This window comes from Rissa tridactyla, chromosome W, assembly GCF_028500815.1.
Source record: "Rissa tridactyla isolate bRisTri1 chromosome W, bRisTri1.patW.cur.20221130, whole genome shotgun sequence".
Classification (NCBI taxonomy): Eukaryota; Metazoa; Chordata; class Aves; order Charadriiformes; family Laridae; genus Rissa; species Rissa tridactyla.
Genome location: NC_071496.1, coordinates 15,093,517 through 15,112,252, shown reverse-complemented (window position 1 = coordinate 15,112,252; position 18,736 = coordinate 15,093,517). Strand labels below are relative to the sequence as shown.

General features: G+C 38.8%; 1 protein-coding gene and 1 non-coding gene across 8 annotated transcripts in view; both read left to right on the top strand.

Annotated features, from left to right (window-relative positions):
- LOC128901946 (ubiquitin-associated protein 2-like) overlaps positions 1-18,736 on the top strand; it is a 131,528-nt gene that overhangs the window by 75,598 nt on the left and 37,194 nt on the right. For all 7 annotated transcript variants that reach the window (XR_008463555.1, XR_008463554.1, XR_008463553.1 and 4 more), the window contains exons 11-19: positions 3,666-3,855; positions 4,565-4,778; positions 6,194-6,471; positions 7,589-7,761; positions 8,878-9,088; positions 10,258-10,297; positions 13,262-13,445; positions 16,081-16,147; positions 17,507-17,702. Coding sequence is in view for 4 of the 7 variants with exons in the window: in XM_054184134.1 (XP_054040109.1) it covers positions 3,666-3,855; positions 4,565-4,778; positions 6,194-6,471; positions 7,589-7,761; positions 8,878-9,088; positions 10,258-10,297; positions 13,262-13,445; positions 16,081-16,147; positions 17,507-17,702 (1,553 nt within the window). In the remaining 3 variants the exon portion in view is untranslated. The remainder of the gene's footprint in view (positions 1-3,665; positions 3,856-4,564; positions 4,779-6,193; positions 6,472-7,588; positions 7,762-8,877; positions 9,089-10,257; positions 10,298-13,261; positions 13,446-16,080; positions 16,148-17,506; positions 17,703-18,736) is intronic.
- Positions 7,198-7,282, top strand: LOC128902141 (small nucleolar RNA SNORD121A). The gene has a single exon (XR_008463647.1). It is a non-coding gene; the product is annotated as a small nucleolar RNA SNORD121A (small nucleolar RNA).

The window sequence follows — 18,736 nt, the reverse complement described above, 5'->3', positions numbered from 1 at the left end:
TTGGGAAGACAAACGCTATAACTCTGAATGTCCCCCCTTCCTCCTTATTCCCCCAGCTTTATATGCTGAGTATGATGTCATATGGCATGGAATATCCCTTTGGTCATTTGTGGACAGCTGTCCTGGCTGTGTCCACTCCCAGCTTCTTGGATGTCCCCTGCCTTCATGTTGGCAGGCCAGTATGAGAAGCTGAAGTCCTTGACCGCTTAGCGACAACTAAAATAGTAGCGTCTTATGAACGTTATTCTCATCCTAAATTGAAAACTTAGCACTATACCAGTGTGGTGGGAAAAGGGGCCAAGCGGTTTTGACAGAAAATAAACCCCCTCGCGTATCGCCGCAAACAGATCAGAGTAGCCCGTAGCTCTAATCTCTAATGGCTCTCCCCTCTCTCGCGGATCCATACCCCCTGCCCAAAAGGCTGCTCGAGTGGTTAGGGAATAATTATTGCTTCTTCCTCACTCAACATAATTCTGTCTCCTCCTTCAGAAGAAACTCGCCACGCATACTCAACAGCTGATTCTTCTGGCCGCCTCGAATATTTTTCCCTTATTTTCGCTAACTCTGTTGGTGTCCACGGAATAGTACGCACAGTGTTGCGGACTTCCTCATCATCCTCATCAACTGTGGTTTCAGTTTTAATCAGAGGTTGTAAAGGAAAGACTCGAGATTTCACAGTAAAAGCCCTTCCCTCCTCATCTTCTTCCTCATCTTCACTATTAGACCAAAAATCTCCGTTCTGGGTTCCGGAATTTGGATAACACATTAACTTATGAATTTGTTGGACCCGGGTCGAGGGCTGCATTTTATCTAAGAGCCCAGTCACCCTTTCCAATAACATTTTAAGTTGGTGATTTTCACCTTTAAGTTGGAGATTTTCATTCCCAAGTCGAGCATTCCGGTTTCCTAAACATTCATTCTCACTCACAAGCTTATCAACTTGAGTTCTTAATTTTTCTCCTGTCTCCTTTTGAAAGGCTAGTGATGACTTCAACACCTCATTCTCTGATTTCAGGGTTGCATATTCTACAGCTGAAATCAGACTAGGAGCAGGGGTTTCCCTAGCTTCTTGTTGTGCACAAGATAAACAGGCGCCTAACACCGCACAGATCACACCTTTGCCTTTCCCCGCTCTGAGCTTCTGTGAAGCCCGACACTCTTCAATATGTTCCACCACTTTCTCTTCATCCTTCCAAAATTTGTGGGCCCACTCCTTCCTGGCCTGGGAAGGGGCACAATCATATTTTTGCAGCAGTTTATCCATGGCCATCCTGCCGACTACGCCAAAATTCTGTTGCATGAAAAGGGGCCAAGCGGTTTTGGCAGAAAATAAACCCCCTTGCGTTCTAACACTCCTCACCGAGGTGGGAGGCTAGGTGTGGCTAGGTTTAAATTCTGAGTGATGCCCAATTCAGCACTATCAGTCCAATCGCGTTTAATATGTATTAAACTATTACGATTTGGATACACTAATAGTGGACTGCACCTTCAGTCTAGTCGCGCTCATGACTAGCACGGCCACTCTCGAGTCTTTGGTCGCGTTCAGTGAGAAACCAAAACGACTAGCTACTTAAACAGTGCAGTTTATTTAAGCAACAGATATATAGGTTCTTAGGATTGCCGGTGATAAATACACTGTCTGCAAAGCACGTGCAAATGGAAGTATTGTTACATATACAAAATGCGCGACAAAGTTATAAACGATACAGCCTGGCTCTAAATGTAGGAAAGAGACTCTCTAGAGAAATCTCCATAAGTTTCCCGAGGAAGCACTCGGTATAGTCTAAGTCTTACCCAAAGGCGTCCCTATGGCGGGGGGGGAAGAGAGGCTCAGCCCGTCGACTGATCCCAGAACTCAGTGATGGAATTCTTTGCGATGGTGTCTTCCCTGGGTATCCCCCCTCTCTCGGGCTATTTTTATACTATTTGTTATCTTCAAGGTGGAGTTTGAGTGACTGTAGTCATACATACTTTTATCATGATTGGTGTAAATTTTTCTCGCTTCACAATTAAAGGTATAGTTCATGAGAAATTCAGGGCGCAGGCTCAAGGAGGAGTGGTCGCACCTTGGAGGCGGGTAGCCTTCGGGCTGGAGGTGTGTTTTGGTATTATAATGACATTATAATGAGCAAAGTTCGCACAAGGGACAGCATTTCATCAAAATTTGACAAAATGTTGGCTCTGAGTATAGAGCGGGCAGCTAATTGGCAGCTTATCTGTTTCATGGTATCATCCCATTCCCATATCCGCTATACATCATAAGGTAAAGCCACGGAATAATTGCATCCCGTCCCGTACCTCATGTAGCTTATCAGGGAACCACAGGTGTTGTATTCTTCATGCCAGCTGTGGCTATTTTCTACCTCAGAAGCCTCTTGATTTTATACTTTTCCTTAATGTGAGAACAACGCTGTACTTTTGTATTTTTAGCCAATTTAGTAATTATTCCACAGTTGGCAAGAAGGTGAATTTCCTAGTAAGCATCACAACTACTTGCCTTAACTGATGATATAGAGCTCAGATAGAGAACCAAAAATATGGCAGTTGCTGCCTTCCTTTGCTTGCCTTTGTCTTCACCAAATGCCTGGCCAATGATGATGTGGAATCAGTTGCCTGCATTAGCCTCAGGTCACAGGAGAGCAGGGTAAAGTTGTGTGATGAAGACTTCGGTAGTTGGATAGCATGAGATCTGAAAACTAGATGGCCTAATGGTTCCAAACATCCTGATACAGCTGTACTCCAGACTGCAGCAAAATTTTCCTTATAACATGGATGTGACCTGGAGGAGGTATGGTATCATGGTATCAGTTGGTCTACAGTTTATATTCCGTTTGGAATATAAAGGTTTGGACATTAAGAAATCTATGATAATGAAAGTGCTGGAAGCAACTCTTCAGCCCAAGCCCACAGTATATTTAAGATAAACTTAAGTCAGAATTTTTGGAGTAGATTTCTTTTATTGTCTGAATGCTTTGCTTTTCCTTGGATAAACCTGCACTAAACATGTGGTAGGGGTTAGTAAGCCATGCTAAATATAAGAAAATTCATGTTTCTCATCCTGCTCAGGTATGTGTAGTACTAATTTTGGATATGTGTCTACTATCTGAGAAACGTAGCTTTTATTTCTGCTGCTCTTGTGATTTCCATGACATCACACATTCACTCAATTGCTGCGTGTGTGACTTTATTCTTTACTGTCCTCATACCCACCCTATACAGAGGTAGGGCTTTGATCCCTTGCTCTTTTTAAAGGGATAGCGTGATATACAGAGAATGTGGATTATCAATATATATAAATGGGCTTGCAGGCAGGATCCACTCAAACATAATGTATCTTTTATGACTTGTCTCCAGTTACTTGGTTATATTAATCATATAGGTTATTTATGTGATACATGATATAAATTTGATAATGTTTGAAAGAGAACAAAGATAACTTATATTCTAACTGTAGTGGAAGCTTTCAGCTAGCAGAATCTTACTTTCTGGCAAAACCCTCTATTCTACCTCTTTTTGTATGGCAGACAAGCAATATTTGAAAAGACTGTTAATCAGTAATAATTCTGTTGCCAGTACGGCAACTTTAGTATTGTTAGTGCTTTCTTCAGTTTCAGTGCAACTTAATCATCATGTTTATTCCAACCAAACTTTGCTTTTTCTTACAGCATTGATTTGGTAACACTGCTTCAAAGGCCTGTGACTTCTACCCAAGAGACAGAAGGCAACTCATTTGAGGCTCCCCAGCAGCAGACCTTTGGCCAAGCCCTAGTCTTCACAAATTCTCAGCACAGCACCCAGATGGCATCAGGAACTGGCAGCTCCAGTGCTGTAAACTCTTATTCTCCTCAAAGTCTGGTAAAATTATCTTGTACTTTCTAAATGTTCTTCATGAGTAAATATTTCAGGTTAAACAACTTTTCCAGTACTGGTTATTTCATGAGATGTTTCAGTATTTGTAAAATGCAGGTTGCAAATGTTGAAGGAATGGAATTAAGAATTCCATTCCTTCCATTCACACACACACACAAAAAAAGGATTACTTTTTTTTTTTCTGGTTTTGCTAAGTAGTTGTTTCTTGGTTTACATGAAGTACTTGTATTAATTTTTGAGTAGAGAGCATATGTGTTTACTGCATGCTGATTAAGGATGAAATAATTTGTTTATAGTGAAGAGTTCTATGCCAGAAAAATATGATGTGTTATTTCCAAGCACATATCTCTCTGCTTTTTGTGGAAACCTGATTATTTCTGAGTCAGTTGTGAGGGCTTGAAATCGGGCATTTGTATTCTATTCTCCAAAAATCAGTTCAACTATTAGTAAATACATGCTATTTTGAGATGGATTCAATTAAATCAGTATTGTTGCAATCAGTGATGGAAGTTGGTCACATGCTACAACTGCTGAATTTTTTATTGGTCATTTATTAGTAATCAAGGACTGAAGAGGTTTTGGTTGCTGTCAAATAGCAGCTGTAGGCATTGACCCTATGGTTATGTTCAAGTTATTTATTAAATACTTTACTCTTTCCCCTCTTCTTTGTTTTTTGTCTTTTGTCTTTTGGTAGTCTGCAGTTATTTGTTCTGGCTTTGGAGAACTTGGATCCTCTAAATTGGCAAACTCTACTGGATCCCAAATCTTGGACCAATTGAAATCTCCAGGTTTGGGCCAGTTTACTTCTCAACAAAACAATAGTGGCTCTACCACCACTACCACAACTACCACATCATCCTGGGATCTAAAACTGCCCATTACTCAGTCCTCAGTCCTTAGTCAGTTTGGTAAGTGCTTTGACATAGTTTTCTCTCTCTTTCTCTCTCTGTTAGCCTGTAGGATTTCTTAATGCCAATGACAGTTTAAAATGGCCTTAAGTGAAAAGCTTTTTCTAAAAAATGTAATCCTAATAATATAATTGGTTACAACATTGTAAGTGTTACACTTACTTGCTGATAATAGACATTATGTTTTGATAGGCTTAAGCCTATCCATAAATGTCATTGCATCTTTAGAAGTTGAGCCTTCATGTAATCACGATTTTGATTTAATCTGCTTGAATATTTAAATGGAACTTCGATGTGACTTTGTTTCTCAAAAAATCCTGGAAAATACTTATTTTCACTGTGCCTGTGCTGATTCTAGCTTAGTATAATGTACCATATTTTGTCTTTTTTTGTTTCCCCTATTTTTTTCTCTTCTATTTTATGAATTTTGAATGAGTGCTATATAATTTCTTCATAATGTGCATCACATCTCAGTGTTCTTTCCCTAGTGTGAAGTCTATGTGTGCTGAGAATGATGCAGGTTACCTATTTTGTCTATTCATAATTGTATGGATTTTTCATTTAATTGAGTAAAATTAGTAGAAACAGTGAAAATGACACAAACTTGTGTTTTGTGGTTTAGTTCCTAGTGGTATTCTCATTGTGAAGAGTGATAGCTTTTGTATCTGTCTTGTGTGTATGTGTTTCCAGGTAGATAAGCAGCCAATTTGGTAGCAGTTATGATCTTTTATACACAGCAATTCTGAAAAAATGTTTATGTGCACTTTACCAACTGACCTTCATATTGCAAATGCTGTGGATCTCTTACGTTTGTTGACCAGTGCTCTGATCCACTGCCTGGCTTTCAGCGTCTGAAAAATATGAAAGGGGAAGACATGGAAAAAAAAAAACCTGTCAGTGTCCAGTGTCTCTTGACTTTCAGCCAGATTGAGATGATAGATGACTTCCTATTTGTGTTGAAAATCTTCTACTTTGTAGGAACAGGAAATCCTAACTCATAATACCTCCAGACCCCTTGGAGGTAATCACAATTTATTGGCACAGTTAATTGCAGTGAAACTTGCAGTCTTTGATTTGCGGTCTTTGATTAAAATAATCCATAATAGTTTTTGAGGCTTAATGTATGATATTATGTGACTGTATAGATTGGTTTGTTTTCATATTTTTGAAGAAAGCTAAGTAATGCTTGCCCACAGCTATTTATTTAAAGTAGAGAATATCAAATGTTGGCCTTACTATTGCAGTGGTAATGTTCAATGTGAAACTTGTGTGAAGTCTGAAAGAGACTTGCACACTCTATAAAATCATAGCTGTCGAGTGTGTCAAGTCACCCAGATTCTTTCATAAAGAATAGAAGCATAAAGAGCAGAGTTTAATGCTTTAATTTTGATTTTCTTTTTCCCAACGCTGACCAGACTTTAAATCCCAGCCTGAACCATCCCCAGTTCTGAGCCAGCTGACCCAGCGACAGCAACAACAAATGCAGACAGTCCCTGTTCCTCCTCCTCCTGGGCTGGAGTCCTTCTCCTCCCAGGTAAAACTCTGCGAGCCATTGCCAGTAGACACCTCTACAACTGTTAGCAAAATGTTACAGCTCCCCACTATATCAATGGATAACCAGGCAGCGACTGCCCATCAAACCCAGCAAAAACATATAAAACCACCAAAACGGAGGATAACTCCAGCATCCAAGGTGGGTAATTGAGTGGTGGCTTGTCCTTAGGAAACATATAAACATACAAAAGCTTGTATCAGAAATAGTGTGGCCAGCAGGACTAGGACTAGGGAAGTGATTGTCCCTTTATATTCGGCACTGCACCTTGAATACTGTGTTCAGTTTTGGGCCCCTCACTAAAAGACAGACATCGAGGTGCTGGAGCATGTCCAGAGAAGGGCAACAAAGCTGGTAAAGGGTCTAGAGAACAAGTCTTGTGAGGAGAGGCTGAGGGAGCTGGGGTTGTTTAGCCTGCAGAAAAGGAGGCTGAGGGGAGACCTTATTGCTCTCTACAACTACCTGAAAGGAGGTTGTAGAGAGGTAGGTGTTGGTCTCTTCTCCCAAGTAACAAGCAATAGGACAAGAGGAAATGGCCTCAAGTTGCGCCAGGGGAGGTTTAGATTGGCTATCAGGAATAATTTCTTCATTGAAAGGGTTATTATGCATCGGAACAGGCTGCCCAGGGAAGTGGTTGAGTTGCCATCCCTGGGGGTATTTAAAAGATGTGTAGATGTAGTGCTTAAGGGACATAGTTTAGTGGTGGACTTGGCAGTGCTAGATTAACGGTTGGACTCAAGGATCTTTTCCAACCTAAATGATTCTATGATTCTATTCTATATATAAGTTGCTAAGGAGGAGGAGAGCAAAGAGCATGGTCTTTTTCTTGTTTATAAAGCAGGAAATTCTAAGCTGGATAGTTTTTAGCTCCAAAATACGGTGATGTTGTCTTTTCCGAGCACATATCAGATTGCTCTGTATAGAAAATGACTGTTACTGAGTGATTCTGTATTGACTTAGTAGCCAAAATATGAATGCTGGCTGAAGGGGGATGGACACAGATGATACTTTGATATTGTAGAATAGTATGGCTTACTCCTTCAGCTCCAGATCAGGGCACAGAATCAATGAATTAATTTCAGGTTACAGGCATGTAGTTAATTTATGTGATGTAAAGTCAGGGATTGTTGCAGATCTAGTTAGCTGAGGCAGTAACTGAAGAAGCCTGTACTTAAGGGAGGAGAGGGTGTCAGTTACTGATATCTTTAATACAGATAGTGCATGCAAAGGAATTATAGCTGCTTTTTCCTCCTTTAAGATTCCTGCCTCTGCAGTGGAGATGCCTGGATCGGCAGATGTGACAGGGTTAAATGTTCAGTTTGGAGCTCTGGAGTTTGGATCAGAGCCTGCACTCCCAGAGTTTGGATCAACTTCAAGCAGTGAGAATACCAGCCAGGCAACCAACAATTGCTTGTACTCAAAATCTGTAAAGTACGTGTGAGTTCCCCTTGTGCATTCTTACATGTCTTCTTTAAGGGGTCAAGTTTGTGCCAAAAACATCAAGGCACAGTTACCATGTAATGAGAGGGGGAAATACAATGACTTGTAAGGCTGAGTGTTTTCTGTGGATGGCATCTTAAAGGAGAAATTTATTTTCTAATGATAATCAAAATCTCCCTGGATGGGTTGGTGTGAAGCTGGAGATGACATGAATGTAAATAACCTTATAATAAGCTACCCTTTATAGACTTGCTTTCTCATGCTTAATTGTCCTGATTTTCAAATTTGTTTGAGGATTTGTTCCTCACAACCTGAATTTTTCTGCTTTTGATCCACGGCAAATGACCCTTGTATATCATATATGTGTGTCAGTAAATTGGCACCAGATTACATATCTGATGCTCCTATGGGATGAGAAGAGAAGCCAGGCTTCCAGTATGCAGAAGCTCTTACTGAAATGCTAAAATAGCCAATGATAAATGTCAACTTACCAGTTATCCATTTTTTTTTCTTCCTTATTCATTCAAAAATTGGTTTCAGTAAAAAGCTTCCTGAAGTTATTTTGGAAATACTAGTAAAAATAAACCTTCATATTCATTTCTAGTTCTGTAAATGATTTAAGCTGTTTAGAAAGTAAAACTCCTACATGTTTTAAAGTATTTTCCTCTTTGCATAGTTCATTCTGTTAGACTGCTACTGTTCTATTGTAAATTCTATTGTAAAAAGAGACTAGGTGTTTCTCATCATATACTAGGCTTTATGGATCTAATTGTTTAAAAAAAGAGAAATTACGATCATTAATTTATCCTTTGAGAAGGTGGAAATAACGTGACTGAAAAGTGCTTGTGTGTAAACTCTTGTTTTGGTTTGGCTGGCAGGAGGAAGGTGAATGGTACTTAGTGCAGCTGATGGTTTTGAAGCAGTGATTACTGGGGACCAAAGCAAAATTATGTATTTTTTTTTCATGATTAGATTTTTGTAGTATAAATAATGTAGATTTGACTACGTGTTTAAGGTAGTTCTAGATAACTGTATAGGAGCTGATATTTTCATGAAGGTGTTTGAGATGTCATTACCAAGATGATAAATAATTTTTACTTTTTCCAGTGATCCTTTGAATACCTCTTTGCCAATATCCAATACAGTACAGGAGTCCACCTACACAACCTCTACCATCACCTCTTCTAGTCTGACCTGCTCATCCCAGAGCACTAGCCCAGTAATGACAACTTCCTCCTATGACCAGACTTCTGTGCACAGTAGGATAGCGTACCAAAGCTCCATGGCTCCATCTGAATCAACCCCTGTTGCAGTTACGGTGAGTGCATTTTCAGAAATAAGACCTTGAAAAAGGTAAAATATTCTTATCCCTGTTAAACTTGCATTACTGAAACCACAACACCTGCAATGTTAATATTTTAACCAAGCCAAGTGGTGGTTTTTTTATTCCCAAGTCCACTCACTCTTCTATTTCTTTTTTCTTTTCCTATTGTGTAGACGTTTTTTATATTTGGAATATAAGAGCCTCTGATTTTATGAGTTTAGACATCTTAAATTGCTGTTTGACCTTTTTTCTTAGTAACACAACATTCTAGTTGAGTTTCCTTCTCCGAAGCTTAGCTTTTAAAAAAGGAACTGTGTCATGGTATTTTTCTATAACTTGACAGTTTCTTTCCAAAGGTATATTATTTGTTAAATTTATATGGCACCTAGCAAATGGATCCCAAACTGTTTGTGGCCCCTCCAGTATTACTCTTGCTGGATTTAAACAGCAGTGGAAATTAGTTTCATGTTTTATTTTAAAAAGCATAGGGAGAGGTCTAATCTAGGACAGAGGATCTCTCTCGGGAGATATTTAAAAGCACCTACTCTCTTTGTATATGGAATGTAGGTTTGTTTTAAGAGAACTTAATTTATTAAAATGTGTAAGGATCTTGTGAGAGTTTGTAAGTTTATTTACTTCTGTCCTTTGTTATGTAATGGCTGAGTCACACTTGTCTTCTGCACTAGCTCGTATGTACTGGTGAGGATCAAGCATAAACTATCCACTTCTGTACTCCAGCATTATCCAAAAAACAACTGGTGCTTCTCAAGTCTTATCTTTCAATGGAAAAAAAAATGGCGTCTCGGTGTAGCTTGGATAGTTAAAATTGTGAGTTGCATTAGATCAAAAGCACAACCATTTCCTATATGTTAATGCAATTCTTTCTTTCATATCATTGTAAGCCTGAATGGGAAGGTCCTCCTGCTGATGGGCATAGTATGGGCAGTATATGGGATTCTGTATGTTCACAACACCTTGCACTTGAGACAACTTTATTATGTGGTTTTGTTAAAGGCAGTAAAAAGTTAATTTTCTGCCTTTTTTGTCTTTCAATTTAGAATGAATGTAAAATTTTGCGTGAAGCGTGTTCAATTTGTGATTCAGTCTGAAAATTTAATATACCTCTAAGATGATTTATTCATTAATTTCTCCTTTGTTTACAGAACGGGCACAGTGGTGTTAGGACACAGGCAACTCTTGACAGTAAGTTTAAAAAGCTTGGTTGTGCACAGGACTTTGATATTTCCTTACTACTTGCTGTGCGCACAACTGTAGCAGTGACATCTGGTTTAAGGTTTTATATTGTTCTCACTGGTTAATTTTTGGCTGATCCATTTGAGTATTTTATACTTGCATAGGATATACTGCTTGCTGCTTGACTAAAACTGAAACGTGAAAGCAGCCCTATTAAATCTACAAACCTAAGGAGTCTTGGAATTAGAGAAGCTGCTTTTTCTTTTGAATTTATCTGCCAAAAATTAATATAAAATTAAAATAAAATATAAAATTAAAAAATATTATCAAATTTCTTAGCAATTTTTCCACTTCTCAATTGGGAAGCTGTGAGTAGCATTTAGCTGTAATAAAACAAAGTCACATTCTTTGGATGCACCTCTCACTGGGTATAGTGCTACTTATGCCCTGTCACAACCCTGTGGGGAATAAGGGTAACTAACATGCTCCCTCTGCCGGTTAGCTTGCTGCCTTGCAGTGGAGTAACATAAAGACAGTACTGGCTCTGATACGGACATTGCTGTTACCTTCATCTTGCCTGTTTCTAATGTAGTATTTTACGTGTAGCACCCCTACAGCTCTCTTCCTGGAGTTAAAATAATTATAGTATTCACTCTTCTGACCTTTATGTGCTGCTCTGTGGAAGTTTTCAAGGGCAGCAGTGTGAATTAACATCTTTTGGAATTCCAACACTTCAGTCATTAGTGGGGCAGCCTTTTTTTTTTTATATACTTCTGAGTAGAAAGAAGTTGAGTATTCAGATCTGTAAACAGTATTTTGTTAGTGCCAAGTTCAATTTAAATAATAGAATCATAGAATGGTTCAGGTTGGAAGGGACCTTAAAGATCATCTAGTTCCAACCCCCCTGCCCTGGGCAGGGACACCTCCCACTAGACCAGGCTGCTCAAAGCCCCATCCAGCCTGGCCTTGAACACTTCCAGGGATGGGGCATCCACAACTTCTCTGGGCAACCTGTTCCAGTGCTTCACCACCCTCACAGTAAAGAATTTCTTCCTGATATCCAATCTAAATCTCCCCTCTTCCGGTTTAAAACCATTGCCTCGGTTTAAAACCATTACTAAATGAGCAGGAGGAGTGTATATGCCCAAAGAGTTACCATTTAAAAGATTGTTATATATAAAAACAATTTTTCAAGTGGAAAACTTTCTTACTCTTGTGTACAGAATTAATAAACAATTTATGAAATTCACTACAGGACTTGTCTTTTTGCTATGGAAAACAAAGATCTGAGAACTCCTAATATTTTTGTAATTATTCTATAACAGCTTTTAGTCCCTTTTTCTATGCCAGTTCTCTTTTGAGAACACTTGTTTTTTTCTGTATTTCAAGCACATAAACTGGAATCAGTCTTCTTCCATGTATCTATTTCATGTATCCAAACTATTTTGAAATTCTCTCTTAACATTTGAAAGTACTGACCTTTTCCCTTCTGTATGTGCTGATAATATTCTTAGTTGTTCATCTCTCATCTTTGCTGCTGTTTTCCTTTAATATCCAGATCTTGTGCTTCCTAAACCCTTACTTCAAAGTATGGCTGGTGTGTTATAATTCTGACCATCCTACTTGTCTACTGGTTTTGTCTTGCACATCGTGTTCAGGCATCTTGTAAGAAATCTTAATGAAGATGGTGATTCTGTCCCTTGTATTGAGGACATCTGCTTTTACTCCAAGAAGGGAACCCTGCTCTAAATGTATTGAGTTGTAAATGTTATTTACTTATTTTTATATGTATCTTTCCAGGAGGCATCGGGTGATATAGTTGCCTTCTTCATAACTATGTTTCTGTTTGTCACTTGAATTTCCTTCTCTGTCAGTTACCCTCATACTTATTGCCAAGGCCAAGACTTCTTGATTTCTGTTTGCATAGCACCCAATCCAGCTACCTGACTTGGGTCATTTAGCGAGGAAACCAAACCAATAACGTGAATAAACTGTGATGCATAACTTCCAAGCACATATATGACTTTTGTTTGGTGATCATTCCAAGACTGTCTTCACGTGCATTGCAAGTTAGTGATGATCCACTGAGTAGTGGTCTCTGGTGTGGTGTGGAAGCATGGTCCAGCAGAAGGCAGGCAGGGCTCAACTCTCTGAGTTTTATTGGTGGGTGAGTGCCTCTAATTCTGTGTATTATCTTTGGAGGACAAGAGATAAGTGTAGAAACAGCTGGGTGTTATGTTGGGCAGTAGAGTTGTTCAGTGTCTTATTACAGTATAGTGATCCTTTGGAAAGGCACATGTGGTAAACAAGTTCTACTCTGTATAGCCTAAAAATTAATATTAATGCTAAATGCTTTTTGTTATCTAGGTCAAATAAAGACAGACAATGTTTGGCAACTCTTTAGCCATTAGAAGTGCTTAATGCTGTGCTCAATTGTGGCCTTTTATTGTAGCTTCTTTTATTCTACTGCATTACACATTTGACTCAGTTCTCCAAACTGATAAGTTGTATGTGCCCTTGTACTCCAGTGATCCAAGTCTCAAACATCAAAGGTGCTGTGTAGGTTGGAACGAAGAAGTAGAGCTGTAGGTAAAAGCAGATTTGTACAGTGCCTTGAAAAGCGCAAATGTCTTTGGTTTGTGAAACCAAATGTGAGGGATTTTAAAATGAGGATTGATTTGCAAGTAAAAGTTAGTAATCCAGATAGTGGGAGGTAAGTGCAGAAGACTGTAGTTTACTACACATGTAACAGTGAAAATTATATATCTATTGTAGGTGAAAACGGGAAAAAATGATAGTTCTGTTGCTGTTTGAATTTTAATTAATAGATAGATTGCTTGATACTGTTGTTGGTTCTTAATGGTCAGGTTTTTGTAAACCATGGGGAGAATACTGTTGTGTTCCTGGATCCAGGCTGGGATGTCAGGTATGCTGAAATTTGTCTTTGAATGCCTTCCCTTTAACTCGTTGCAGCTACTTCATCAGTTCCAGTGCCTAAGACAGAGCCTTCTCCTTTGCTACCTTCTGCTGGTTCTCTGCCTAATGTGGTATCCACCACTGCTTCGCTTCTGCCTTCAACATCACAGCATGCGGCAACATTGCCCAGCTTGCCTGAGTCCAGTGATTTGGCCAGCAGCTCGCTTCCCCAGTTAAGCAGGTACAGTAGGAGTTGTGATAAACTGAAAGGGGTTCAATTTTGGGGAAAGAGCAAACATGAGGGTGATTGCGTATGGGGCTGTCAGACACCAGGGTCCTCTTTTCTTACATTAACTAGAATTAGGAGAGCGATTCAGAAGAGACCAGGATGTTTCTGGTTGTGAAATATGGGCTACCTCTTAATGATAGAGCAGCTGCTGCCCTCAAGTTTTCATGGTATATAAACAGCTTTGTGTTTCAAGGGGCTCTTGCTTCAGTCATGCCAGCTAAATCGATTCCCCCACTTTGTTTTTACTACTTTCATAGAATCGTAGAATGTGTTGGGTTGGAAGGGACCTTTAAAGGTCATCTAGTCCAACCCCCCTGCAGTAAGCAGGGACATCTTTAACTAGATCAGAGGGACATCTTTAACTAGATCATAACTTTGTCCACAGTGCCTGCTGTTTGTTTAGTGTCATATGTTTAAAATCATTCCTTAACAGTTTACTTCCTGGCTAATTTTGAAATATTGTAGTTTCATTTATATTTGTATTTCTTAAAATGAAAAAATGGAAATAATTCCACAGGGACAGTGTGTGTTTTTTCTTTTTCCTAAGACATTTCCTTAAGACACTTTGAAATATCGGATTGGTGTTCCTGGAAGTGCATTTAGCACAGCTTAGCTCATTTGCACTATCTGTCTGATTTTTTTCAGTGCCTGTTACTTGAGCTTCGTCCTCAGGCAGGTGACATCTGAGACTATACTGGTTGAGTTATATTTTAATACTCACCTTTGTACTGTATTTGTTAATATAAGAAACTAATTTGGTGGGCTATCACAGGGTTTTTTTTTCTGTTTCATAGCTAGGATGTGGTTGATTCTCTTAATACACTAGTATTTTCTGTTGAATAAAATGGTAAATGTGTCAAATAACAAGAATTACTCCATTCACATTAGAAACATCTCCCCACATTTGTTTGTTGAAAACCTGTGTACATTGGTAGAAATTTTAGTTGGAGGATTGATGCTGTTAGACAGATACCAAGCACCTGAAAACATGATGCCTGAATTCCAAGCATGTCTGACTTGGTTGTGCTGACGGCTCTTGTCTGTGTCTCTACTGTAGTCAGATGGTCAATTAAGGCTTATTAGAAGAGCTGGGGAGAGTGGACGAGGGAGTGGTTTAAAACTGTATGTTGTACTGAACCATATCTTTCCTTGCTGCCTGAAGTGATGTCATTGTAATTCCTGCAGACAGGGAATGGTTTCAAAGAGTCAAAGTAAAATTAAGCAATGAAACTGCCAAGATTTATTCTGGTCCCACACCTCAAGGAGCTGCCAGAAGTGTTTGCCCTTAAATTAGGGCATATAATTTAGCCTGCAGCTTTGTTATGAAAACTGCTGCATTTTCTTGTGGCTATTTCCATAGAGAACACTAAAATATTTTTTTTATGGTTAGAATCTCTCTTCCTTCTGATTTCACATGAGGGGCTTTTTGAACACCAAACCATACATATTTTTTATGGCTTTGTTTTGTTTGCCTTTGATCAGTGTTCATTTTGTTTATTCCATACTGTACTGTAAATTATGTTCTTGACCTTGAATGTAAGGTATAACTTTTGTCAGTGTAAACATTTAAGAACCAGTTTCAGTCACCTTTCAGGGAGACATTTAAAGATCCTTTGCATTACAGATGAATGTCGGTGCTGCTGTTACTGCCAAAAGTTCACAGGCCTGGTCAGCTAGGGAAAAAAGATGATGCTAAAGCAGAGTTCCTTCCTAAAACAAAGTTATCTGCAGATGTTTTTCATCAAGGGATTCTTTATTTTCATATTTTCCAGTGTATGTATAAAACTGAACTGATAGTTCTGATTCATCTTTTCAAAGAGGAAATTACTTTTGGTGGGGTGTAGTGGTACGAACCAGCCTTTATTACATTGCCAGATTCTGTAGTAGTATGTCTAATTTCTGGGCTTTCACGGATGTTCTTCATTTGCTGGGTTTTTTTTGTTGTTTTTTTGTTTGTTTTTGAGCCCTGTCTTTTGAGAGTGTGTTGGGGCTTTTGGCAGAGTTATGGGGTAAATACCCCGCAGTTCTAATTGGTTGAACTAATGTTATGCAGATTATGTGAGAAATACCATAGTGAGTCAAACCAAAGCACTGCCTCAACTAATTATTACCTGTGCCCTGTGGCAGGCAGCAGCAGCAGTTGCTCAGGGAAAGAATGAGAAACAAGCCATGTGTTGTGTGAACCTTCTGGTTTTGGACTTTACATGTCTTGGAGTTATTGCTACGTAATTCCCGAAGCAACTATTGTTTTTCTAAAAATATAGTAAATTGATAAATACAAATGAATGGTGTTTTAGGTGCTTTTTGTTAGTAATAGTTGTCTCTGCTTCAATTTTTTTTTCATTAAACGGTAGTAGGATATTAGTTAAAAGAAAAAATTTCTTTAATATTTTTTCTTTAATTTTTTATTTTTTCTTTAATACCCTACTGTGTGTATGTATATACGTATGCCTACAATTTTTATTCTTTAACTAATATCCTACTACCTACTCTGTGTTTGTATATATGTGTATATATACATACATGTATATATTACAAATGTTCTAGGAAAAATTAATTTTATTAATTCTTTGTAACTTCTTTCTAGCTCGCTTTCCAATCATCAGAGCAGCCTCTCCCCTGCCTCAGTGTTGTCTTCAAGCACATCACATGCAGTAAGTCCTATTTGCGTTTCAACAGATGTTTGGCATATAGTCAGTTTATCTGATGATTAAGACCCTCTCTTAAAGTTCATTGTGTCACAGTACACTAAGAACTAAAACGAGCCTTATCTCAGGGAAGAAGGGCTGCCAGCCCTCTAGTGGTAAAAGAAGTCTTTACCGCTTGTGATTTGTACTAGATCAGAAATAGCTGTTACAGAGCCTTCCCAGTCACACAACTGTAGAAGAATTTTTCATGCCAGCAAGGGGAGATGGAATAAAGAAAAAATTTCTTTTAACAAATTGTATTAAAAATAAAAATCATTAGAAGTGGCTGTTAAACTTCTCCAAAACGTGGCCTGTTAGCAGTCTCCACTGGAGAGGTTAGCTGGCAAAATGCAGGTGATGGAATGATACGTCATGACAAATGCCTCATGACAGATGATTTTAGAGTTTGCCATGTGACATTGTGTCACCTGTATATTTAATGCATTTGAGATAACAAGGCAAATGGTATTGAACACAGTGCTCTAAATGAGGTTGCACAGACGAAAGTCAGAGAGACACTGCCTTGTTCTGTGATGGGGTACTTCTGTACAATCCCAGCTAGGGTGCACAGATAGGTTATTGCTTTTCTTTATGCCTGTATTTTGATTTTTAATGCTTCATCCCTACTGAACATGTAACTTAAAAATTCACACTTATTCAAATGTCCTTCTTTTCTGTTGTTAGAGTTGTTTTGGCTTCTGTATGTTGATGACACTGTTTTGCAAGTGTGATCAACTTACAGCTAAGGCACTCTATTGTGCTGGATTCAAACCAGGAACTCCTTTATCCTCACATGTTCCTGTAATACATCTGGTCTGCGTTTCAGTTTACCACATTAAAACTGCAGTGCTCCACAACAGAGTCAGTCTTCTAAATTCTACAAGTGCATTGAAGAAATCGCGATAGCAGTGTCCTGTATTTCGAAAACAAATACTGTCTTTTGGAAGAATATAGGAGTTAATGTAACATAACAAGTACTAGCTTAAAGGAGTATATAAGCAAAGGGCAAGAAATAACGCAATGGATTGACGTTTGAGTTACTGTGGTATAACTTTGTGATGATATAGCGGTCTGAATTTAACTCTTGTGTAATAATTTTCTTTGAATACTTAAAAATCACAAGCATGCAACTTAGTTGCTTGTTGGTACGTAGATAACGCATATCTTTTTCTTTTGCATGTGCTGCTGTTACTTAAAAGATTGTTGGTTTTGGTTTTTGGTTGTGTTGTGCGGGGTTTTTTGTGTTCTCTCTCCCCCCCCCCCCCCAGCATCTTCCACTGTGGTTTATTTGCTCTGTGATCCTCATTCTTTTTGTCTCCTTTCTAGCACACTAGTGTTGAGAACACAACTTCACTCCAGCCCTCAACGACCTTTTCAACTTTTTCAACCTCAGCCACTAGCACCACCTCTTCGGTTGTCAGCATGGCAAGCAGTATGAACACTACAGCCAGCCTTGGACTGAGCATTACCAGTGTGTCTATACCAGCTGCTACCACACGGGCAGCTCCCTTAGTGTCTTCAGGTTTGCAATATTAACAGATCACGTGGATAGACAGAGGACTTCAGTCAGGAGGGCTGTCAGTTGAGCATCTCACCAGCCATAACTGTGCTAAGAAATCCACACTCTTGACTAGCATTTTCAGAATGCTTTATTTGCTGGCTTATAAAATAAAGTTGCCTGGTTTTGTGTATTTGAAATATTTTTTAGGGTGTTATGTGGCATTTGTATAGCATATTCCATCCCCAAAGAGCTTTATAAATAGACACCAGAGCAGTTCTGACTTCAGAAGTTTTGGGTTAGGAGATTTGCCTGGTTTCTATTCCAGGTTGTGATCAGCTCTTGGCTATGAGTTCACATTAGCTTTAATTTCAGTCTTCTCTGTGACTTGAATACATTTGGCAGTATCAAAATATACTGCAGTGTCCTCATTATCATATGCCACATTCCTACTGCCACATCTATGGAAAGGAAAAAAGTGTCTGATGTCTGGGTCATTCCATAGCAAATAGCACTTCAGAAAAAGGGTCCACAAAGAGAGAAGACGGGGAGGCTTCTTGCACTGAAGCGGAAGCAATGCTGTTACTCTCTTGCTTTTCTGCTAAAAGGAAATCCTGTGGAGGATAGTGAATGATTTAAATATTAAGATCAAACTTACTTACAGAAGATTTTCTCATTCCAATACCTTGTAAATGAAGTGTCTGATGACTGGCCAAAGTGCATTTTTTTTTTATTTGTTTTTTTTTTTTTTTTTTAACTCTTCTGCTTCCTAGCACTGCTTCATGGAGGCAACTGAAACTGTTTCAGTCGTCTTCTCTTTCCTATTCCCAGCTGCAGTAAGTCACCCACAAAAAGTATGCTGGCAACATTTTGTGTTTTACAGTCTATTGCTGGTAATAAGGGGGAATGTGGTGACAGAGCAGAAAATGAAAGGAGAGAATTTGCTCTCTTAGACTGAGAACAATACCTGAATTTTGCCTTCAGGAGAGGACTGAGGAAAGGAAAAGTTCCTGTAATTCTTGTAATTTTTTTGGACAAAGTAAATAACAAAATCAGAC